General features: G+C 49.9%; 2 protein-coding genes across 4 annotated transcripts; both read right to left on the bottom strand.

The window, feature by feature from the left end:
* Window positions 1-982: 982 nt before the first annotated feature.
* Window positions 983-9,452, bottom strand: SV2A (synaptic vesicle glycoprotein 2A). Its single transcript, XM_008155801.3, has 12 exons — window positions 8,804-9,452; window positions 7,202-7,382; window positions 6,211-6,362; window positions 5,963-6,096; window positions 5,279-5,368; window positions 4,930-5,040; window positions 4,654-4,742; window positions 3,846-4,010; window positions 3,502-3,635; window positions 2,276-2,482; window positions 1,571-1,730; window positions 983-1,166 (listed from the first exon to the last, which is right to left on the bottom strand). The coding sequence occupies exons 1-12, from the start codon at window positions 9,423-9,425 to the stop codon at window positions 983-985; spliced, it is 2,229 nt and encodes a 742-aa protein (XP_008154023.1). The 5' UTR covers window positions 9,426-9,452.
* A 10,197-nt stretch (window positions 9,453-19,649) lies between these two features.
* Window positions 19,650-24,450, bottom strand: SF3B4 (splicing factor 3b subunit 4). Of its 3 annotated transcripts, none has more exons than XM_008155802.3 (6): window positions 24,365-24,450; window positions 23,784-23,912; window positions 22,974-23,516; window positions 22,456-22,662; window positions 20,445-20,618; window positions 19,650-20,268 (listed from the first exon to the last, which is right to left on the bottom strand). In XM_008155802.3, exons 1-6 carry the CDS (start codon window positions 24,396-24,398, stop codon window positions 20,081-20,083), a joined length of 1,275 nt encoding a protein of 424 aa, XP_008154024.1. In that variant the 5' UTR covers window positions 24,399-24,450; the 3' UTR covers window positions 19,650-20,080. The 3 variants fall into 3 exon arrangements, with proteins under 3 accessions (XP_008154024.1, XP_027987387.1, XP_054567454.1); XM_028131586.2 differs by lacking the exon at window positions 24,365-24,450 and adding an exon at window positions 23,617-23,660 and having other exon boundaries at window positions 23,784-23,839; XM_054711479.1 differs by lacking the exon at window positions 24,365-24,450 and adding an exon at window positions 23,622-23,660 and having other exon boundaries at window positions 23,784-23,839.
* Between the last annotated feature and the right edge of the window lie 317 nt (window positions 24,451-24,767).

The raw sequence follows: 24,767 nt of genomic DNA, 5'->3' as shown, positions 1-24,767 counted from the left end.
TTCCCTCCCCTGATCCGAGGGGACAGGTTGGGGGTGGAGGGCAGCTGTGCTGTAACAATCTGTGCTATAGTGAGGAGCCTCTCACTCCAGAGGCGGCCTGTGCTTCTTGAAGGAAGGTACCCTCAGATCTCCCTGGACCGGCACTCACCCCAGCCTGGCCTAGGGCTCCTCCCTCCCAGGCCTGGCCCCGAAACAAGATTAGGGGAGGTACTAAGGAAGGCAGGGTTGTGTGTGTCTGCTGAGATTACCCTTGGCTTGTATTGGAGGACAGTATAGTGACACCCCACCCCATGGCACATACACACACATAGTGTACACACGCAGTCACACACACACACACAGTCCTGCTGAGCTGCTTCAGAATTTAATATATAAATAAATAAGAATCAGAAAGCTAATTTCATAAAATTCAGGCTTCTTACTTAACAGCCTATGTTGAGGGGGAAGTGGAGGCTAGGGGTCTGAGGTTTATTGCTACTCCCCCAGCATCCAACAGGAGGCATGAGAGAGCACTCGAGGCCCTTCTGACTCTTTTAAGTTCAAGTTCTTTTGGTCCGTGGTCTACACCAAGCCGCAGCCCCCAGCATAACCACACGTCCATGATTTCACCAGGGCACAGGCAGAGGGAATGAGGGGGAAGGCAGGAAGCCTGTTCTGGAGACCCTGGAGCTAAGAAGAGCAAAGACCCCCTCCCCCTCACTAACACTGGGGAGAAGTGTGGGGCCAAGCCTTCTCTTGTGCAAAGTCAAGGGTGGTGGGAGGTGGGGAGTGGAGCTGCATCCCAAAACTGGGATGACGGAGCCTTCCCTATAGTGTTTGCCCACGGGGTCACACACATGCACACGCTCACACACACACAAGGCTAAGACACCAAACATGGGCATGGGGAGTGAGGGCTCGGGACCGGGATGGCAGGGCAGGGGAAGGGAAGAAGTTGGTCTCACAGTGTGCCTGCCACCCCCAAAGTCCCAGAGAGCCCCTCTCACTGCAGCACCTGCCCCCGGGTCTCAGGCAGCTTCAGGGCCAGAGAGCTACCAAGGGCAAGGGCAGCAGAGGCAAAGAGGATGGGGGCAGCCTTGGTGATTCCCACAAAGGACGTGAAGATGCTGATCCCCAGCACCGCGGCCAGCTTACACAGGGCGTTCAGGAAGCCGAAGGCTGTGGTCCTGTTCAGGGGTCCCCCAGTGCAGCACGGGATGGGCCAGACCAGGAGGGAGACAGAGAGGCAGGGAGGGTTTGTGGGGGAAGAGCAGGTAGGAGGAAGGAAAGGAGAGATGGCAGGCAATGTCCAAGAGGGAGAGGAAGGACAGAGGTCAGGTGAGGGATGCACATCAGGGAATACAGGTAAATGGGGAGGCGAGGGGTAAGGAGACAGAAAATTAGGTTAATAGTTAAGATTTCAAGGAGTGAGTTCAAAGCTAACCAGCTCTTAGAGGAGAAACTCAATGGAAATGTATATCCTTTTACCCCTAAAGATGCTTTTTCCATTCAGCCCCTCTTCCTCAGCCCACTTCTCCCCCACCTTCTATGCCCTCACACTGCGGTCCTGCCCCCACCACATTCCAACTACCTCTTGTCCGAGGGGTAGAGTTCAACAGTCAACACGTCCAGCGCGTTCCAGGATGCGATGCTGACCCCCCCAAAAAGGCAGAGCAGAGCGATCATCGCTGACTCACTGTTCCCAAAAGACAGGAAGAAGCAGGAGATGCAGGACATCACACTGGAGCCAGCTGGAACCGGAAAGGAGAGCAGTGTGAGCCCGGCCACAATGGAACCCATCCGCTCCCCACCTTGTCCCATCCGCTGGTGTTGAGTGCAGCCCAAGATGAGACTTCTTCCAGGGCACCCCGAAGGAAGGCTTCGCACTCCTTCCCAGCCGCCCTTATCATTGTCTTCCTAATAAAGACCCTATGAAGCAGGTTCTGTCGTCATCCCCATTTTCCAGATGATACAACTGGGCTCATAGAGGTTAGGGAACTTGCCCAAGGTAGGTGGTGGAGCTGAGATTCAAAACCTATAACCTCAAAGCCTGTGCATTTGCTATCCCGTCTACCTCCTTTACTCACCGGAGAAGCTTCCGGCCGCACCCCCTCCCACCCCCCCACCCCCTCTGCCCCCCGCAGCCACTCCCCACCTCCCCCAGCAGAAGACATGAGAGAGAACCTTCTCTTGCTAAGCTCTTCCACAGGCTAAGGTGGGAAGCCTGCTGACAGTCTCTCCTCCCCCCCAGCACCCTAATCAGTTCTGACACCACCACCCAGCCCCGCCCCCTTACCAAGCATTCGGAGCCTGCCAATCTTGTCCATGAGCAGGGCAGACACAATATTCCCAGGGAGCACAGCCAGCGTTCCCAAGAAGCTGACGAAGTACACCATGTAGGCACCTTCGCCCGTCCCTGTCACGTCTAACGGGCAGCCCTCCTTGTTGTGCAGGAACGTGCTGTTCACCAGATGGCTGTTCACAAACTTGTACTCAAACAGGTCTGGGGGTGAGGGCCAAGACAGGCAGGCGGTCATGTCACGTGGGAGAAGGAGGCCGCTACTGCTATGGCCCAGGCTCGGGCTCTGCCTTTGTGGAGTTTTAGCACTTATTGCAAAACATCAAATAATAGAAATCTTTTTTTTTTTTTTTTAGAAATCTTTATAGCAGAAAATGTCCATAGTCTATTACATGAAACAGTGTGACTATGTCTCCAAGTTTTTTTAATCGATCATCGGCTTCCCGGTCGGTCTAAGCCTTGTCCCTCTCCTCTCTCCCCTCCCCCTCCCCCTTCCCCATCAGGCACATCACCTTGACCTTCCTCACTCCGAAGCTCCCAGGGCCCTTCCTTTGCCTCTGTAACTTGTTTCCTGAGCCCATTTCTTCGAGTAATTACTACTTCTACCTCTGTGGTTTCCCAAATAAATGTTCTCTTATAGAAAATAAAAATGAAAAAACGATCTGCTTCCTATTGATTCTTTTTGTCCGCCTTGCTATTAGCAGTGGCAAAGAATACTGAAAAAAAAAAAAAAAATTTAAGACCATTGAAAGTCCTACCCATTATCTTTTCCTGCAAAGTGGGAAAAGCTCGCCCAGCACTCCATTTAGAGGTGGGAACCCCAGTCTAACAATTCCAGCTTTTCATGTGCATACAGTTTGAGAATCGCTGTTAAAGAAATGGACGGATGCAATAATTTCCAACCTTTTCCTCACCAAATATCTCTCTTGTTTTTATTTTTCCCAAGGACCCTGTTTTGAACGATTTTTGCCCTCTTCAAAAGTACATTGAATTGTTTTAATTCCAGGCAAAGGCCAAGAAACTTGATATTTTTGTCATATCGTCTAACTATCACAGGAAAATGTTCAACTTCCATTAGAGTTTTGGAATTATTGGTGGTAGTTAGTGTGCCCCATCCTTCCTTCAAGGCTCCAGAGAGCTCAGCTTGAGAACCCTGAGCGAGGGACCCCTCCCCAAGTGCACCCAGGCCTTTGGTCTGACAGCCACCGGCCACTCCACCTTACCAGTGTTATAGAACACGGTGTTGATGAATGTGCAGTTGCGGAAAAATGTGTTGCTGGATGTGACATCCTCGAAATAACACTCCTCAAACAGGGAATCCTCAAAGGTCACTGACTTCAGACGCAGCCCAATGAACCTGGAAGACCAGGATGGTGAGAGGCACTTCCCCTCCTCCTCACCCCCTCCTCCAAGGCTCGTTCCCTTAGTGAAGTAATGGGACGCTGAGGCATTGAGGAGAAACCCCAGATCTTTGCCCCAAAAACACACGTCTCAAAACTCCCAGATTCATAAAAGAGACAAGGGAAGAGGGACAGGAGAAGAGCGCGGTATAAAGGTCCCCACATACTTGTCATTGAAGTACTGTCCCCCTCGGTGGATCTGGTTCTCCAGGGTGAAGTTAAAGGTCACGTGCTCTACACGCTCCCCAGGGAACAATTTGGTGCGGGCGGCGTAGTCCACCGCCTGGAGATGGCGGATCATGTCGGGAAACCAGACAGTCAGGCCATAGTAACTGAAGAGTCAAGGGCGATGGAATCAGACAGGGCTCGGGGATTGGAACCAGGCAGTCCAGAATGAGGGGGGAAACCGAGGATCAGCCCACGTCAGGACCTTGTTCACCGCTCCAGTCTTGCCTCTCACCACTCCTCCCTTCACCAACTGTAGTGGTTCTTCTCACCCTCCCACCAAGCTCTTTATCTTCCAGGCATTTGCTCTTCCCTCTGCCTAAAACACCCTCCCTAACCCACCCTCAGCCTAACTCCCATTCATCCCTCAGTACTCAGATCTGGGCTGGGAAACCCCTCTCCTGTGCTCCCAGAACATCTTGTACTTTCCCCCACCCCCCATGTGGTACTCATCACACTGCCTTATGCTAGTTTTGTCTAGCTCCCTGCCCAAGATGTAAACTCCATGAGGACATTCATTTCAGCCCAGCACAGTACCTGACACAGAATAGAAACTTAATACTGTTCAGCCTATAGGACAAGTTTGTTGTATTAATGAATGGCGTAGAGGAGCAAGGTGGAGGATCAGAGGGAATCTGAACAGCACCTTGCCTCATTATTTGCCCCCTTCATTTCCATTGTCTCCACCTCTCTCCCAACCCACACACCATCACATCCACTACATACCATCTACCCCACCCACCTTCTCACCTGAACGACATGGTGAACCACACACCCATCATCATCAGAGTGATGCGTCGATATTCTGGACCAAAACAGGAGAGGAAATTCCCCCAAACCTAAGCGAAATAGAGCTAAGTCAGACAGTGGCCGCACCAACTTCTAACACCCCCACACCCCCACGTCTCTACCTTACCGCCTCCCTTCAGTTTACCTATCACCCCACACACAGGCTCGAGCCCTGCCTTCCTCTCCACTCCTCCCACTTCCTTCTCTCTCTCTCTCCACCATACAATCCCTTATTACCTGCCCCCCCAGGTTCGATGCCCGGACCCCCCAGCGCTGGTACCAGGTCCCTGTGTCTGATTGGATTTCAATCAACTCATCCTCCTGATGAATCGTCTTAATGTGGGTTACCTGGGTTCGAGAGAAGGAGTGAGCAGTCACCTAGTCTGCATTTCCCAATTCCTTCCAGGTGGCTCAGTTTCTCCCACACTATCAAAATGGGAGGAATGGGGTGGATAGGATACCCTAAGAGATGTCATTGAGAGAGTGTTGTCAGAGATGCCTAGGAAGGTTGGGGTATCCAGAGAGGGGCCAGGTGGGGGTTGGGGTGCAGCAGCTTGGAGGACTGAAGGGTAGGACTGTGGCTTACTGAGAAGACTCGCTCGGGATGTCCCTTGGCTCGCATGTTGGTGTCATGAACTTGCTTCAGCACCATCCAGGCCTCATCATGCTTCCCATTCTAGAGCCGACAGAATCCCCGTATCCAGGTTAGCCCCTCCCTGGCCCTGGGTTGTAGACCCCCCTCCTTCCAACCTGGCTTCTGGAGTCATAGAACACAAAACGTCCCCACCCCCAACCCCTGACCTGTGGGCAGGTCCCCAAGCAAAATATAATCAGACTTGGGCAAGAGTGGGGGGAGTCCAGGAGATAGATACAAGCATAGGTCCTAGGGATCCCTTGGTGCAATGGTAAAAAAGAAAACAAAACGAGCAAATGATGATGATGGGCAAGCACGTAGTCAGACAGTCCTAAACCTGTTGGACCAAGATATAGTTGGAGGGGAGAACTGGGGAAGCGGCGGGGGAGAGGGGGGTGTGTTTGAACTTTTCTGGAGCTGTGAGTCAGTGGTTTAAAATTAAACCACTCATGGTTGAACAGGTCCCCTGGCTTCTCCACCCACGGAACCCTTCTAGAGGAAGTAAGATAAAATCCAACAGAGTATGGACCCTATGAGGAAGGAAGGCAGCTATATAGGATCAAACCAAACCCACAGTGGTGCTTGAACAAAGGAGCCCCTGCTGCCCTACCCCCAACCCAGCCCCAGCCCAGTCACCTCCAGGAAGAAGCGGGGACTCTCAGGCTGTGTGGTCAGAGCCCCGATGGCAAACACAGAAGGAAAGGCGCAGACGAGGACAAAGACCCTCCAGCTGTGAAACTGGTAAGCAGACCCCATCTGGAAACTCCACCCTGGCAGGGACAATCATAGATTCAGCAGAGAGGCCATTGGCTGGGGGTTCCCACCCCAGGGAGCACAGGAGAGGAGGGAGACAATCTGGGGTGCATTCCCTGCGGGCTGCTCACCATAGTGGGGGATGATGGCCCAGGCCATAGCAGCTGCGTAAACTCCACCAATCATCCAAAACATGCAGAGCCAGCTCAAATGCTCCCCACGTTTCTCCTGGGCCAGAAACTCCGAGAAATAGGAGAAGACAATGGGGATGGATCCTCCAATCCTGGAGGGCATAGCAAGAATTCAGCATTGGAAAATGGCCCTAGTCTTTATCTCCTGCCCCAGTGCTCTGGATCACGCAGTCCTTTCCATCATCCAGACCCTTCTAAAGAGACTCCTTCTCACACCTAGAGCCCTACAAATTCCCTCACCACCATCCATCAAGCACACATCCTTGGGACCCTGGGAACAAAGCAAGATAGGTGGGAGGCCAGCAGGTGGAAGGCCAGCAGGTCTCAGGAAAAGGGAAAGGACAAACATTGAATCTTGAAGATACTACAGAGATGAAATGAAGGGAAGATAATTATAGAAAAAGGGAAATTTCCCCACCCACTCACACCCCCCCCCTGAAAAAAAAGGGCAAAGAAGAGTCTGAGAGCAGGTATGAAGGAGCAAACCAGAAAATAGCTTAGAAACAAGGAGCAAGTACATGCAGGTCGAAGTGAGGGAGTAGGATGGGTCAAGGTTTCAGAGTTCAGGTTGTCAAATGCAGGAAATATGTAGGCTCTGGGAAGGGAATAACTCAAGGGTCCACAGATAACCAGATGTGAGGATGAGACCACTAGGCCTCTTCCTGGAGTCAGGCTCAGAATGGAACTAAAGGGTGGGGTGGAAGGCTCAGGAATGGAACCGACATGGAATGGCATTCTGGACAGGCAGTAGACAGGTCCTGGATAGGGAGAAGCTGGCCTGAAGATGGTGGGAGGAGAAAGGAATCCATTCATTCAACTCATACATACTTCACGTGCATCTGGTGTGCCTGGCACTGTGCTGGGCCCCAGAGATATAACAGTGACCACAGCCTAGTCCTGCCCTCCAGGGGCTCAGGAGGTGGACACTCACCCAACCCCAGAAAGGAGGCGGCAGAAGAGGAAAGTGCCATAACCCTGAACAAAAGATGAGAAAAAGGCGAAGACGCTGTTGACTGAGAGAGAGATGAGCAGACACTGCCTCCGACCCAGCCGATCAGCCAGACCGCCCCAGAGGAAGGCTCCCACCATCATGCCCAGGTAGACGATGAGGCCTGGAAGGAGGAAGAGGCAGGAAGGGTATGAGTCTATAGACCCACTCCGTTTTTCCATTCACTGAACATTAAATGATCTGAAACTGCAGCTGAATAGATCAAGGACTCGAAGGTCTTCTAAAAGCTAATTCCACCCGGAGGTGAGAGCAGGCGAGAGAAGATGAATTGTGGAAGCAAAGATGGGAAGGCCATCTCTGCAGGCCAGTGGTTCAAAGGCAGGAATACAGCTACAGGAGAAACCCAGAATTCTCTTTTCTCTCCCTCTCACTCTCTCTCTTGCTCATTCTTACTTCTCTCTCCTTGCTATCACACAGACATACAATACCCCCATCTCTAGCTTGCCTGGAATGAGGAATGAATTCCTAAACCCACCCAGGAACCCCTCCATCCTCTCTGCCTTGAGGCCCTCAAAGTAGCAGGAGGTCTCTCTCATGTTCCCTGGGAAAAGAGCTCCAGTCCTTTACTCCACCCAGGAAATCCTCCCCACAAAATCCTTATAATTCCAATACTTCTGGTCCCAAAACTCTCCTGTTTCTTCATTCATAAATTCAGAATTGGAATCGATCTTACAAACCATCTACTCCAGATTCTACATTTTACCCATGCCTAAGCAGAGCCCCAGGGAAAAAGGAACCTGCCCAATATCTCATGGTAACTTGGTGGCAGAGCAAGACAGAGATCCTTTCTGAGTGAGTCTGGGAGTTTCCTTCCTCAGGGTCCCCATTAGGAAGGACCACTCACTGGCCCCTGACTCCCAAGGCTGGCCAAGGGCTTCTCTGGCTGGAGGCAGGCCTAGGATTCTTCCCCTACTCCCACCACCCCAAACTGATCCTTCCCATATCACCTAGGGCCGTGGTTGGCAAACTGCGGCTCGCGAGCCACATGCGGCTCTTTGGCCCCTTGAGTGTGGCTCTTCCACAAAATACCACGGCCTGGGCAAGTCTATTTTGAAGAAGTGACATTAGAAGAAGCTTAAGTTTAAAAAATTTGGCTCTCAAAAGAAATTTCAATCATTGTACTGTTGATATTTGGCTCTGTTGACTAATGAGTTTGCCGACCACTGACCTAGGGAGTTTGAATACTGAGTTTTTGTTGCCGCAATCAGGGAAAGGGAACAGGATAGCAAGAGGAGAGGCTCTGAAGAAACATTAAATAGGGTCCCTCCCACTGTGGCCACCTCCCAACCACCAGCCCAAGCCCCAGCCCACCTGTCCTCCCCAAGGTCCCCCTTGCACAAACAACCTCACTGTGACCCAAGCACCCAGGGAGGGTGTGTGTAAGGGGAAAGTGCAGAGGAACCCTGAGCCCTCTGGAGACATTTTGAGAGCAGGGTGCTAGGGAGGACAGGAGTTCTCAGGAGCATGGGGTGTTTACAGAGTTTGGAGCAGAATGGGGGCTGGAGCGCCCCCAATGTGTCTTACCCAGCATGCCTTTGTTGGAGTCAGACAGGCACATGTCTTTCTCAGCGCTGGGCAGCACGAAGCCCACCACAAAGACCTCAACACCATCAGCCATCAGCGCCAGACCAAGCACGAAGTAGAGTGTCCACTGGAAGCGGCCATGGCCACACTCCCGGAGGATGGTTTCATACTGCTGGGCCAGTTCTTCCCGATCTTTCCGCCGCTGTGCCTCCCCCCGGCCCCCAAGCGGGCCCTCCCCATCACTCAAGCCTCCCCTCACTCCAGCCAGGGGTGCTCCATCTGCCATCTGCTCGCCTTTGCCCCCAGACTCTGCCCGGGGGATGCCCTGATATTCCCCCTCATAGATCTCATCATCCTCATCGTGGCCCTCTGTGGCATCACTGGAGACGCCACCTTCCTCCTCCTCCTGGGCCCCTTCCCCACGGTAATAGCCATCAGCTGGAGCAGGGAGGTCATCGTCATCATCATCCTCCTCAAAGCGGGAGTAGGATCTGCGGGAATATTCGTCCTGGACTCTGTCCAGGCCCTTCACCACCTTCTTGGCTGCATGCTTCTTGACTTCCTTGGCAATGTCTTTGGCCCCACGGATGAAAGCTGCCCGGTCTCTGAAGCCCTCTTCCATGACAGGTCTCCCCCACTCCCTGCTCCTTATTCAGCTTTTGCTCAAGAATGTGGCGTCAGAAAGACCCTCCTCCCAGTTACTTTGATGAAGTGTGTTCAAGTATCTTTGGGCACAGAGTAGGACCTGGCCAATGAATGTCTAGGAGAAGAAAAGAGGGAGGAGAGGTGTGGCCCACACCCAGTTCAGTTGGGTACATAGGGAAGGGAGAGGGGAAGTAGGGGAACGAGAAGGAGAGGGGAAGCCAGCTTGAGGGTGCTAAGCTGGGGAGCCAGGATAACTTAGGAAAAGCCGCCTACTTCTCTTCCAGGCACCTCTGGATATCTAGAAATAATAAGGAGAAGAAAGAGGTTGTAAGGCTTAAGATGGTAAAAAAATAAAAATAAGAATAAAAGAAGTCCAATACAGAACCCTTGTCAACCCAGAGCCCCACCTGAACCATGTGGGACAGAGATGGCCTCCTTGCTTCAAGCTCGCATTCGATACAAGGAATGACTGCTGGGACCAACTGCAGGTCATTCAGTATAAACCCTCTTACTTTGACCTTGGAGACTAGATCCAGGGCAGTGGTCGGCAAACTCATTAGTCAACAAAGCCAAATATCAACAGTACAACGATGGAAATTTCTTTTGAGAGCCACATTTTTTAAACTTAAACTTTTTCTAACGCCACTTCTTCAAAATAGACTCGCCCAGGCCGTGGTATTTTGTGGAAGAGCCACACTCAAGGGGCCAAAGAGCCGCATGTGGCTCACGAGCCGCAGTTTGCCAACCACGGATCCATGGGATTTGCCCCCCCAGTAACAATCACCTACACAGAGCTCTTCTCCTGACCCTCCACCCCACATCCAGATCAAACCCCTTCCGTTACCACCAACCTGCCAAGAATAAAACAGGAAATATGGGAAACCAGAATTCCCTGCTCTAGCCCGCTCTGAGGTCAGAGCTTTGGGAGGACATGTAGAAGGAGCACCAAATCCTCCGACCTGTTGCCTTCAGCGCACTGAGGGCACCTGAAGGTGGAGCTTCAAAGTCCTCCCCTCAGGTTCCATGTTTATACACCGCCCAAGGAGAGGTCTCCTCCCAACATAGCCCTGTGAGTAAAAGCTCAGCTTCCAGACTTGGGTTTGACTTCCTGCTTCAGCACTTACTAGCTAAATGACCACGGGCAGGTCTCGGAACATCCATGCCTCCGTTTCTTAGGGAAAAATAAGGATTAAGTAACATAATGCACAAAAGTAAAAAAAAAAAAGCACATAAGCTCCTTACCATAGTACCTGGCACATTAAAAAGTGATGAAGAAGGGGTGTGGGATGGGAATGGGGGGATGAGGACAAATATGTGACACCTTAATCAATAAAGAAATGGGGGGGGGGAGTGATGAAGAGCCCTACCCGGTTTGGCTCAGTGGATAGAGCATCGGCCTGCGAACTGAAAGGTCCCAGGTTCAGTTCTGGTCAAGGGCACATGCCCAAGTTGTGGGCTCAATCCCCAGTGGGGGACTTGCAGGAGGCAGCCAATCCATGATTCTCTCTCATTGTGGATGTTTCTCTCTCTCTCTCCCTCTTCCTTCCTCTCTGAAATCAATAAAAATATATTTTAAAAAAAAGTGATGAAGAAATATTAGTTATTACTCTTTGTGGCAATAATGATATGGTGAGATGCCCTCTACTCATAAGACCCCAGAAAAAGCTTTTGAGGGTGAGCAGCAGAAAGAGAAACTGGCAGGAAAAAGCTGCTTCAGCACAAAGTACACACAGTTCTGTGACCTAAGTTGAAATCCCAAGTCTGCTATTTACTTAACAAGTCAATCTTGGGCAGGTTACTTAACTTCCCTAAGCCTCAGTGTCCCTATATTTAAACTGGGGATAATCATCTCTATTTCTCCAAGTCCGTGTGAGAACTTAATCTCACAGTAGATATCCTATAAATATTAATTTCCTTCCTATTAGATTGAAAAATGGGAACGAAGCAGGAAACAGCAAGGAAAAAGCAGGGGGTCACACTTGGGTGCTGTTGTCCAGCACCCTCCCAAAACAATCCCAAGACCTGTCTGTGTTCAAACCAATTCCAGCAGCTTGGCCCACCGTCTCCAGCTAGACAAACAAAGGGAAACTCGAAAAAAGGGAGACCTAGAACCCGAGGCCATGGAGAAAAGGGCAGATCAAAAGCTAAGAAAGAGGGAATGACTGGCTGCTGTCACCTTCCTTCAGGATATTATCACTGGTGGCCTGGGAATGGAGGAGACTGGTCATGCATACACTTCCAACATGGGAGGTCTAAAGTCTATAGTAGCCCTAGCTGGTTTGGCTCAGTGGATAGAGCATCAGTCTTTGGACCGAAGGGTCCCAGGCTCGATTCCAGTCAAGGGCACATGCCTGAGTCTCGGGCTTGATCCCTATTAGGGGGCATGCAGGAGGCAGCCGATCAATGATTCTCTCTCATCATTGATGTTTCTCTCTCTCTCTCCCTCTCCCTTCCTCTCTGAAATCAATAAATGTATATTTAAAGAATAAATAAAGTCTCTAGTAGTAGCATCTCATTGCTCCAGGGCCTCCCCTCTTGATCCCCCTTAATTCTTCCTGTTCCTCCTCCAGTAGTCTAGGGAAAAGGAGTCCACAAATACCGCATTGCGTAGGAGGCCGGTATGGAAGGGGGCCTTCGGCCTCCCCCCAAAAAAATACGTCCTCCAGAGGGAGACATGGGAGAACCCCTACTTCCTTCATAAGGCAGAGGAAGCAGGACTAGATTCTCACCAGGGATCATTCCCCCAAAATATCCTGCCTCCTTTTGCTCCCACCCATCCAGCCTTCATTAAATGTCACACACACACACACACACACACACACACACACACACACACAGGGAGAAGGGGTAAGTAGTGCTAGGTGGTTCAGAGAGAAGCACTGGCAAGCAGAGCCTTACCCCCTCAAGGACAGATGTGAGCAGTGGACCACCATGACCAGAACCGGTGACCCCTATGCCACCTTTATTTCTTTGTGGATCAGGGTCCAAACCATCCCCTATGAACGAGAGGCAACTGTGGAATCCCCTCACTGCATGGCAACTGGCTTTTCCCCTTCTTTCTTTCCCAGCGAGGATCTTCCCCCCAAAACCCTGAAGGAGGCAGATGGACCCACCAGGAGCCATACCCAATGTCGGTGACACTATTTACCCCTGAGGGTACACGTAGGGTAGAGAGGGCCCCTGGAGCCACAGCAGGATGTGAGATGGCTCAGCAGCCAGCTCCCCCGGGGGGCCAACGAGCCCAGGAGGTCAGGAGAGAAGGAAGACAAATTCTTTGTGCTGGTGAGAAAGTGATGCTATTTTTAGCTCCGACAGCAGCACAGGGTGGCGAAGCCTGTGGGAGACAGACAAGACTTGGAGAGGCGGAGGCTAAAGAAGACAAGATTCAGGGTTACACAGCCCTTTAAGGTCGGCTGGCTTCACCTGGCTGGAAAAATGACATTCTTGGCAGAGGAGTGGGGGACTGGGACCCCGGAGCAAAGGCTGCCTTTTCGGATAACTCACTCCTCCCTGGGTAAGAGGAGGGTCCAGAAGCCACCTCCCTCCCCATTAAAGCACCTGACTTTCAACGCCACCTTCATTCCCCAGGCCAGCCTAGCCCGGGTGACAAGGTCATTAAGAAGCAGTCACCTATCAAAACATCCGGGGGGGAGGGGGTACCATGAGGGAGGAGGTACTGGAGCACCCCTCCCCCTTACAGCTGGGGGACTGAGCCTCAGCCCCCACCCCAGGATAGCCAGGGCTGCACCTCCCCTCCCTACCTCCTACCCCAGGAAGATGGAGCAGCCACATTTCTGAGGGGGGAGAGGGTGTCAGCTGAGAACGCACACGTTGGAATACGGAGGGCGGAGAGGCAGGGACGAAGGAAGAGACCTCTGCACAGGCACAGGCTCAGAGACCCTCTCCACCAGCATTTGTGGCGAACCCCCCCCCCCCATCCCACCTCTGCTCTGCTGTAAGGGAGGAGCCCCTAGAATTGACTGAACCGATTCTCAGCGCCTCCCCTCACCCTTGGTCCTGCTGTTGGACCAGTGCCCACCATCACTCAGTACCCCTTCCCCCCCACCTGGAAGCAACTGCCTCCAGACCAGCCACCCACACCCCAACCCTGGTAGTTTACCATCTCTACCAGCCCAGTATTTCCAATTTTCATCCCCCTTCCCTCCCTCCTTCACCTGCCCTTCCTCCACTGCCCCCCCCCCTCCCAAGTCCAGGCGAGCAGACTGAGGCAGCATCCATTCTCTGGCCTCAGCCAAGGTCATTTATCAATCACTGAGGGGGGGGGGGTAGTCGCCAAGGTGAGAGGGGATTGGAGTTTGAGAGAACCCTGTTCTACCTAACAACCCCCCACCCCATCAATATCTGAGGAGGGGAGTAAAGAAAACATCCTATTCTCTCTCTCTCTCTCTCTCTCTCTCTCTCTCTCTCTCTCTCTCTCTCTCTCTCCATATATATTATAATCAGCACAGCAACTGAAATAAATATCCATTCAAGGCAGTACCAATCCCTCCCCCTAAAGCGGGGATGGTCACCCTCCCCATCAGCAATGCATAGGTGGGTAAAATGGCTGCAAGGCAAGGATGCTTCTGCCCCGGGCGGGGTGGAGGTGAGAGGCTGAGAGGAGGGGTCTCACCTGGGCTAGGTCCCCCGGGGAAGGGAATCCCGGGTGAGGGCAGGGGTCCCGGCCGGGCGCGGGGCTGGCGGCAGCAGCAGCGACTGCTCCGGTACCCGGGGAAGCGGCAATGCAGACCTGCCCCCCCACACTCTCCGGCCCCGCCTCCACCCCCACCCCCACCCCCACCCCCACCCAGTGCCTCCCAGCATCGGGAGAGACCATTGCTGGGGGGGGGGGGGGGGGGCGCAGAAGGAAAAAGGATGGGGAAGGACTCAGGGAACCAGGGAGAAATGATGAAGGACAGGGGGGTTGTCACGGGAACCGCTGGAGAAGACACAAAACCCTTCCCAACCGCCTCCTCGTCCAAGATGAAAGGAACTAAGGGGAGAAATAGTGATCTCAGGGAGACCGGCGGGAGGACGGAACGAACGGCCGGTGGTGAATGAGGCGGCAGCCCCCCTCTTAGTGCCCCAGCCCCAGAATGGCAGGACCCACTTGCTTTAGGGGTCCTCGCTGCCTTCAAAGTCCCTCCTTTCCCCTTCTCCCCTGCTCCCAGCCGGAGTCCTTTCCCACAGCCCTCTCCCCAAGGCGGAGTGCTCAGACTTCCAGTTTACCTGGCCATTTTAGAGGACGCAGGAACAACAAGGAGTGGTTTCCATCCCGAGCAGGCAGACACTCCTGGGTCCCTGCCGTCTCTTTCCAGAAACAGTCCAGATGGTTCATTTACACGTAGACCTCCCCATCCTCCATCCAGGTGCTGGCCGCAGAGGTGAGGACTGGAGAAGCTGGGCTGCACAGGCCTCACCAACGGGGCAGCGCCCCTTCTATTCATTGGCTCCAATGGCTCCAAAAGGGACTCCCTCGGTGCTCTTCCCCACTTTCTTTTCTCACACACACACACACACACACACACACACACACACACGCCTGCTTCCAGGGCAGGAAACAGGGCATTGATTCCAGTTATTTCCTTTCACCTTTCCTTTGTCCCTGTACCAATAACCTGGGCTCAGAGACGCAAGACATACCACTCAGTGACCCTCCAGCTCCAGGGCTGAGGGGCTATGTGGTGGTTTGGGGGTGTACATGCAGAAAGTGCCTGCCTATTCCAGGAAAGGCCTGAGGATATTCTGGGCAGAGCACTGACCAGGGGCTCTGACCTGGGTTATCATTTCTTTTTAAAAATATATATATTTTTATTGATTTCAGAAAAGAAGGGAGAGAGATAGAAACATCAATGATGAGAGAGAATCATTGATTGGCTGCCTCCTGCACGCCCCCTGCTGGGGATCCAGCCTGCAACCCAGGCATGTGCCCTTGACCAGAATCCAACCCGGGACCCTTCAGTCCACAGGCCGATGCTCTATCCACTGAGCCAAACCAGCTAGGGTGAGGGTTATCATTTCTAACAAGCTCTGGGCTTTGGTCAAGTTCTCTGCCTCCCTGAAACTCAGTTTTCTCATCGGAAAAATGGGGGCTTGGATGAGATGCTGCATCAGATCCCTTTCGGATCTAACACTGTGTGATTCTGCTTTGCTAAACATGGAGGTTTCATAATGCTGGGATATGATACATGGAGAGGAATGGCAGAACTATGTCCCAAGAGACCTCACAGGTGGCATTTATGGTGTTAAATTTACCACTGATAGGGATGTGGGCCTGGGTTTCGAATACTCTAAGGCAGGCATCCTCAAACTACGGCCCCGCGGGCCACATGCAGGTGTTTTTGCCGTTTTGTTTTTTACTTCAAAATAAGATATGTGCAGTGTGCATAGGAATTTGTTCATAGTTTTTTTTTTTAAACTATAGTCCGGCCCTCCAACGGTCTGAGGGACAGTGAACTGGCCCCCCGTTTAAAAAGTTTGAGGACCCCTGCTCTAAGGCTACATCTGGGAAATACTCATTGCTTGCAATTTAATGGAATATAAAGCCATAATACATACATATTAATTGGCCAAGAGAAATGTAACTGTCACTCAGACTGAATGAAAACTCATGCCTGCACATCCGGCATATTCTCTCCTTTAAGCTACTTCAGAATCAGAGTGTCTGTGTGTAAATGCACAATGACATAACGGAACAGGAGTATTTGTATCTTTAATGGCATCTGGCCATCCCCAGTAAGGAGTGGTGCCAACGGGTTCAGAAAACTCTTCTTGGCTACAATTCTCCACCCCCAGCTCTATGTTATGGGCAGCCTGGCTACTCCAACTGTTGGCTAAAGCACTCTTTCCAGGATGGTACTTGGAACAGCTGTGCCCACGTGGGCCTCAAGGACTCTCCTTTTACGAGGCTTGAGGCTTCGATTGCTGACCTTTCTCCAAGGCTGACACATTCTTTGTTTACGTATGCTAATATTTTCAATTAGGATATAGCCAAGTACTGCTGGCAGGGAGCCATTTCTTCTCTTTAAGGTGATTTTGCATACTCTCTCCTGATCCATTACTTGCTAAAATAGAAATCTTATACTTCTCGAGAGAAAGCTTATATTTTTCTTTTTAATGTCTGAGGAAAGGCTTCATTGTTTTTCCAGGCACCACGACCCCATGCACCTCACCAACTATTTCTTCAGTTCCCTTTGCCGGGTCCATTAACGTTAGAGTTCTGAGGGGCTCAGTCCTGGGCCCTTCCACCTACTCTCTTCTCCTTGGTCACCTCAGGTAGTCTCATGACTTTACTGCTGTCTATATGCGGATGATTCCCATATTTACATCTCTAGTCCAGATCTTTCCCTCAAGCCCAAACTCAAAATCTCCATCTGTCAATCCAACATCACCACATAGATATCTATTAAGCATCTCAGACTTCACAGATCCATAAATAAACTTCTGATCCAGGTCAGCCTGGATTGCCTCTTCACTAAGGTGCTTAGGCCAAAAGAAAAAAAGACATGAAGTTAGTTATCTTCTTTCTCTTTCTCTCATCTCTACGTCAGCAGGTCTTGTCAGCCCTGCCTTCAAAGTATATTCTGAATCCACTTCTCACCAGCTCCATCACTTCCTCCCTAGTCTAAGCCATCACCATCTGTCTATCGCTACAACAGCCTCTTAACTGGTTTCCCTGCTTCCAGTCTTGTTCCCCTGAAACTTATTCTCAGCAGTCAGGTGAGCCTCTAAAAAAACAAATCAGATCAGATCCAGCCAAGAAATGAGTGTATATTTCCCACAAAAAGACAAGTATAAGTATTTTCATAGCAGCTTTACTTGTAATATTTAAAAACTTCAACTGTTAACCAGAAAATGGTTAAACCTGGGTAAACTAATAGTGGTATATTCATTGAAGGGGATGTTATATAACAAATTTTTAAAATTCTGAACTATTATATAAAACGGCATAAAAAGATCTCAAAAATAATGAACAGAAGAAGCCAGACCATAAAGAGTACATACTATATGATTCCATTTATATAAAGTTCAAGAAAAAGCAAATTCATCTACAGAAATAAAATAGTTGTTACCATTTCCATCCTGGCCCCAAATTCCTCCTGTTGCATACTCTCACCCCTGATTCTACTGTCCCCATCATTCACTATGTCCATTCTAACTCCAAGTCCCACTACTTTGCCATTTAAATACATCCCCAATGTATCTCTGTCTTCATCCCAGCTCCTGCTACAGCCCTCATTTACGACTTCATCTCTCACCTGAATTATTGCCTGACACATAACTTGGTACTTGCCTGGTCTCCATACCTCATATCTACTTCCCACTGCTACCGTGGTTCTAAAACACAACTCTGCCACTGCCTTGCTTAAATCCCTCCTGTGGCTTCCCATCATGGGCAACAGCTTCCCAACCAGTTTTGGCAATGTGTGCAGATATTAATTCCCTCGGCACTTTGGGCTTCACGGCAGAGCCTGCGACAGCTAGAATTCCTGAGCCAACTGCCTCCAGCCTGAAGCAGCCATGTCCCTTGCCCTCAGTATGCCATTTCAAATGGCTCTGTGCCATGATGTGAAAGAGCTGAGAAGCAATGATCTATGGGAGCTCCTAAAGTGGCTCTGACCTCATCTTGCCTTCAACACCAAACGTTCAAGTATCACTTTTTTCCAGGAAGTTTTTTTCTTAGATAGCCTTCCCTGTGCTCTCAAAATATGTATTTTTAAATCTTTAGGGTTGAAAATATTACATATGTCCCCTTTTCCTCCCATTGACTCCTTCTAGGCCGCCCCCAGCCCCTTCTCAAAATGTTTTATTGCATAATAATAAATGTCAGCCGAAACCGGTTTGGCTCAGTGGACAGAGCGTCGGTCTGCGGACTGAAGGGTCCCAGGTTCGATTCCGGTCAAGGGTATGTACCTTGGTTGTGGGCACATCCCCAGTAGGGGGTGTGCAAGAGGCAGCTGGTCGATGTTTCTCTCTCATTGATGTTTCAAACTCTCTATCCCTCTCTCTTCCTCTCTGTAAAAATCAATAAAATATATTAAAAAATAATAATAATAAATGTCAGTCTGTACCCTTGGTAATGACTAACAGCAGAATGGCCTTGCTCATCTTCACATCCTCCACTGCCCCAGCACAGTCCTTGTAGGTACCATAAAAATGTTAGTCAGAGAATGATACAAAAGAGCAAGAGGGCCAGGCTCACCTTCTCTTGCCTAGAGTTTAGTAAGTTTATGGTTACATAAGTCAAAACTGATAGCTGATAGCTTCGAGAAGGGGGTGATACAACCAAATTAAATGTGGCAAAGAACAGAAAGGGGGAAAAAAAGCCATTGGATTTAGTCTAGTTACTAAGTCTTTGAGTAGATTCAAATGTGATGTAAATCAGATTTGGAAAGACTGAGACAAAATAGGAAGACACAAATCCCTTATCCAGGATGTCTGGTGATAAAGAAGTCAGTGAAGATTTACTGAGTTCCTATGTCCCAATTCCAACTTTGTTTTGCAGTTAAGTCCAACTTTGTTTTGCAGTATATGGTTCCAAAGAAAACCACATTAACGTAGATATGTTTTGAGAAATCTAGATTTCCTCCATCTCTCCTCCCGTCTGCTAATTGTATCAACTTCCACTAGTTTTTGGTTTATCCTTACATTTTAATAATAAAAACAAATGTATTCATTATGTACCACCCCTAAGATGGGTAAAGTGGCACACTATACATTGTTCTGTGTGTTACTATCTTCACTCTATATCCTGGAGATCTTTTCACATCTTCCATTCCGCATACTTTCTACTGGGCTCAGTACTCTATTGTGTGAATTTACCAGTCTATTCAATCAGTCCCTGAATGATGGATATGAGTTGTTTCCAATCTAGTTATTACAAATAGTACTATGATGAATCACTTTGTGCATGCTACTTCATAGTTTGCCAGCATATCTCCAGTAACTTTACTTTTGTTCTCACTTAATAACCCTATGCCATTGATAGTGAGTCTCCATCCTATAAACTAACTGTATAAGCCTGACATAAGGAAACAATTGCCATAGTGCACAGTGGTCCAACAATTACAGCAGCACATTACAAAATAAGTCTTTAAATGTGGAATAAACACCCTCACTCCTACATTATCATTTTTCTCCCAATAAACAGACATCTCTTCTTACAAAAAAGTTACTTTGTCAAGGAAAACACCACAAGGAATAAACAAGGAATTTAGCTTTATTTTCTCTGTACATCTGCAAAACACTTAGGACCAACATACTGTTTAAAAAAATTACACTTTAAAAAAAGGCCTATGGACCCTGGCCAGTGTGGCTCAGTTGGTTGGGCATCGACCCCTGCACAGAAATGTTGCTGGCTATATTTTGGGTCAGGGCACATGCCCGAGTTGCAGGCTTGATCCCCAGTAGGGAGCATGCAGGAGGCAGCCAATCGACGTTTTGCTCTCACATCAATGTTTCTCTCCCTCTATTCTTCTACCTTCCCCTCTAAAAATCAGTAAAAAATTCTTAAAATAAAAATAAAAATAATGGGATCAAGGCCTTAACCCCAGGAAACTACAGCAACTCTGATTGGTCCAAGGAATTGAAAAGATATTGCGAAGATAAAACAAGAGGAAAGAGAATGAGAAATTACTGAGGAAGGGGGCCTCGAAGTGGGCCTCGAGGGGGAACTGGAGGCCGGGGAGTGGGTCTGGGTGGAGGGAGGGGCCCCCTTTGGTAGCCATAGGGTGGGGGTCGTGGAGGGCCAGTATATCCATGAGGGGGCATCAGTGGAGGAGGTCCACGCATACCATGGGGAGGCATAGGACCTGGGTGACCTGTAAGAAGAGAAAGAAAAGTTAGTAAAAGCAAGAAATAGGAGATAGTTGATGTTGGGAGAATGTAGGGAGAGAATGGACAAGGAGAAGAAAGAGCAGGGGGAAAGGGGTGTGACAAAGGAAGCCACAAGAATGATGTATGAGGAGGAGGAAGGAGGTGGCTAGAGTCTACTCACCCATGGGAGATCCAAACGGAGGCCCTCGGGGAGGCATGCCCATTGGAGGAGGTCCGGGATGAGGCATGCCAGGTGGTGGTCGTGGTGGGGGCTGCCCCCCAGATCCTGGGGGCCCAGCATGGGGGTGTCCTAAGCCATGAGGGCCATGGTGGGCCAGCTGCATCTGAGACATACCTATGAGAACACACACACACACACACACACAAGAGAAAGGGCAGATAAAATGAAGTGACATCAGGAAGAGTATGGAAAATAAGGCTGATTAAAAAGTGCCCCTATCCTTGAACACATTCCAACAGAACAAACCAACCAACTACCCAAGCAATTCCTCCCCCACTTCACTTGCTCTTTCCATGATTTGGGCACTGTAATAGTGCCGCAGAAGTACTTGACAAATGGAGTGAATTAGTCCAGCCGTCATCGACCTTTCGGACCTTATGACCACTAAATTAGTCTATTGATAGAATTTGGAAAGGTCGCAGAGATACTATCTGAGCAAAGACCTATTTTTAAAGGATGAATAAGAATTTTTCAGATGGACAGAGTAGGAATAGAACATCGAAGGCAGAAAAGATTAGAATCATAGGTGTGTTAAGCAACAAAGTTCCAGGAGAACCAGTAATTTCGTTTACCGTGGGCCAGATCAAGAAAAGCCTAGAATGCTATGGCAATGAGTCTGGAATTTCTCTGTAGATAAAAGGAAACAACAGAATAATTTTTATAAGGATGTACAAACATGTGTTTTAGAAAAATAACTCTGTGAAACTATCAAAGGTAGAGAAAATTGGAGTCAAAGTGAGAGGAAGTTCCTACGATAAATTAGATGTGAAATAATGAGGGTACGATGCCCTGACCAGTGTGGGTCAGTAATTAGATTGTCAGCACACGCACCAATCAATGTTTCTCTCTCTTTCCTTCTCCCTCCTCTCTCCCTTCCACACTCTCTAAAAATCAATGGAAAAAAATACTCCTGAGTGAGGATTAACCAAAGTAAAAAAAGAAAGAATCCTATATAATAAAGAGCTAATATGCTAATGAGACCACAGAAGGATCTTCCTGAAGGACCAGTGGGTGGGGGGCGGGGCCACGAGGCAGCCGGGCCTGCGAAGGCCTACTCTTGCACCAATTTTGTGCATCGGGCCTCTAGTAAGGGTATAAGAGCCTGAAATCAGGCACTGGTGGTCAGGGCAGATGTCACAGATAGAATAGTCAAACATAGCTCCAAGATTTCTGAATTAAGCACCTGAAAACAGAATACTAGAGGAAGAATAGGGTTAAAGGGGAAGGGTAGAAAAGTGGAGCTGTCCATTCAGCAGCAGGATTAAGTGTATAGAATGTTAATAATCATGAATCAGAGATACAGATCCAGGAGGCATTGGTAACGAAACTACACAGTACAGAGAAAAAAAGAGTCTACTAAAGTGGCTGAGCTTGAGGAGACAGAAAGATAAAGATCAAGAGAAACCAAAAGATTTTCAAATAAAAAGACATGGACAGCTCATAGACACAAACAGTATGGTGATTACCAGAAGGAAAGGGGGGTGGAGGGGGGTAGAAATGGGTAAAGGAGAATAAATGGTGAGGGGATGTATTACAGAATTGTACACTTGAAACCTATATAATTTTATTAACCAATGCTCCAATAAATTCAATAAATATGTTTTTAAAAAGGCATGGCTAGTTCTGAGTAAGCACAGAGATCAAACTAGATAAGGAGTAGAAGTGTCCCCTAGATTTGGCAATTAAGTCACTGCTTTGGGGTAAAAGTCAGAGGAAGTAAAAGTTAAGGAAACAAAAAACAGCAAGTATAGTTACACCCTTTAGAAAAACTTGGAGACAGGGTGGTAGCTGTTAAAGTAAACAGAGTATTTTGTGTTTCTTCTTATAAAACAAGGTCTGAGAGTTCAGCTCTGGAACTACCTATTACTGTGAAAGGAGAAAGGGCAGCACTGTAAATGGTGATAGAGACCCTCTTTCAAGCTCATCCCTCCCTTTCCCAGCAAACACCTACCTGGATGGGGCATCCCACCCGGCGGAAATGGGTGAGGATGCGAGTGTCCGTGTCCAGGATGTCCAGCCCCCGGGGTTCCTGCTGAAGGGGGCCCATGTCCTCCAGCCCCAGGAGGCATGGGCGGTGGGGGCATGGCTGGGGGTATCCCAGGTGGAAGGGCTCCAGGAGGCGGCACTGGGGGTGGGAAGGAGCCAGGAGGAGGCATGCCTATAGAGGAAATGGAAGAATTAATGATAGTGAGGAGAGAATGTCTTTAGCGAGCCTGTTCCAGCGTGGCCTCTCCACGTAGGATGAGCTCTTTTCTCCTCCTCCCAGCTCTCTAAAAAAAAGCAAAGTTAGCCGATACAAACAACTTCAACTTCCTGGAGAAACAGCAACTTTTCTCCCCATCGACACCATCACACTTCAATCCTCCTCTCATCACCCAAGACTCAATGACCTCCTTTATTATTCTTTTTCCTTCTTCCTGCCCTACCCACCAAACCCAAAACAAACATGTTTTGAATCAAAAGCTTTACCTGGTGGAGGAAGCCCAGATCCCAATGAAGACACTACAGGATTGGGGGCAGAGGGTGGAGGTGGCGCATCTGCAAACAGCTGATGAGGGCGATCAGCCTGGGAGAGTGGGTTCTGGGCTGCCAGAAGTCGTTCGGCTGCTGAGCCATGACGTTCACCCTTGGAGTCCTTCTTGAAGGCATAGGACACAGTGATAGGGCGGTTACAGAGGTACTGCCCATTCATGGCTTCAATTGCTGCGTCCGAAGCATCAAACGAAGCAAAATTAATAAAGGCATAACCTTTGGAGTTGCCTGTGTCAGGGTCCCGCATAATCTTGGGGGTTTGTAAAATGACCCCAAAGGCGCTGAAAGTATCATAAAGCAACTTCTCATCAATCTCCGGGTCCAGGTTCCCAATGAAAATGTTGGCCCCCACGTCCAGGTTTTTGTTGTGAGCTGATGCTTTGTTCACCCGGATTGGCTTCCCATAGAGTTTGATCATGTTCATGATCTTAATGGCATAGTCAGCATCTTCCTCACTCAAGAATTCCACAAAGCCATAGCCTGGAGAAGTTGGAAGAGAGGAGGTTAACTTAAGCAAAGTGGTGCAAACTGGGGTATAACTCATCCACCTTTGGAAGCACCAGAAATAAGAAGTAATAACCTCACTTCAATTGAGAACGGTCCCAGAAACAAACTGTGCACAGACTGGAGAGACAGAAATGTTTAGGTTGCTTATTCCAAAACAAGTCGTGAATACTGCTGGGATTCTCAAAGCGCAGTTTGTCCCCTCAGCACATAAATGACCCCTCCTGCCACGCACGCACTCACCTTGGTGCTGACCAGTGACTCTATCCTTTGGCATGTGGGTGTTAACCACTGGCCCGGCCTGGAGAAACAGCTCCCACAGCAGCGGTTCGCTCACCTTCTCGTCCAGGCCCCCCACGTACACAGTGGCATCTGGACGACGGGAGAAGGCGGTTAGGGCAGGGATGAATCGACAGGAAAGGAGATGACAGGAACAAGAAGGTGAAAACCAAGCGGGGTAATTGGGGGTGGAGACAGGGTAGAGGAGCAAAAAGAAAACAACTTACAAAAGACCCGTTAGATTAAGCCCATACACCTCCCTTCCTACAGGAACTACAGAACCTTCTGAAGTCGAACTTAGAGTTCTGCTGTAAATTCCCGTTACAACTTTTTTTTATGATCAGTGGGAAGGCAGAAGATGGGACATAGAAAGCGTCACACCTACAGGCCCTAGCCTGAACCCGGCCTCCCCGCCCCCAGCAGGCACCGGGCCGGTCTCGCGCCCCGCGGGGAAGCCCAGTCTCCCGCCCCGACGGAAACACTGGTGGCCATAGTGGGGCCTCCCAACCCCCCGAGCCCATTCCTGGCTCGTTCCCTCCAATCACCCTGGTTCCGCTCGGAGATCGGCCCGGCCGCCATGGCGAAAGAGCTCCCGCCGTCTCCAGGCAGCGACTCCGCCCTCCGACGTCAGTCACTACTTCCACTTCCGGGGCGAAGGCAGACGTAGGGGGGGGTGGGCGGGCCGCGGCGGTGGGAGGGGCCGGAAGCGGCCGCGGCCATCTTAGGAGCCGCCGTTGCCGGGTGCGGCGTGGGGAGTCCGCTTGCGCTGAGGTGACCGCGAGCGCTACGGGCGAGGGAGGCAGAACGGAAACGCCCAGAGCCTCTCGAGGCTGAGTGAGACGCTGCAGGGTCACGCTGTTTCCAAAATGTAAATTTGAAAACTAAAGGAACACAACTTTGCTTTTCATATATTTTGTTCCCCAGAGAAGGGTGTGCCGAGCAACTCCC

This window comes from Eptesicus fuscus, chromosome 22 (assembly GCF_027574615.1).
Source record: "Eptesicus fuscus isolate TK198812 chromosome 22, DD_ASM_mEF_20220401, whole genome shotgun sequence".
In the NCBI taxonomy this organism is placed as follows: domain Eukaryota; kingdom Metazoa; phylum Chordata; class Mammalia; order Chiroptera; family Vespertilionidae; genus Eptesicus; species Eptesicus fuscus.
Note: the sequence above shows the minus strand (reverse complement) of the source record. Positions and strands in the feature narration are given on the sequence as shown.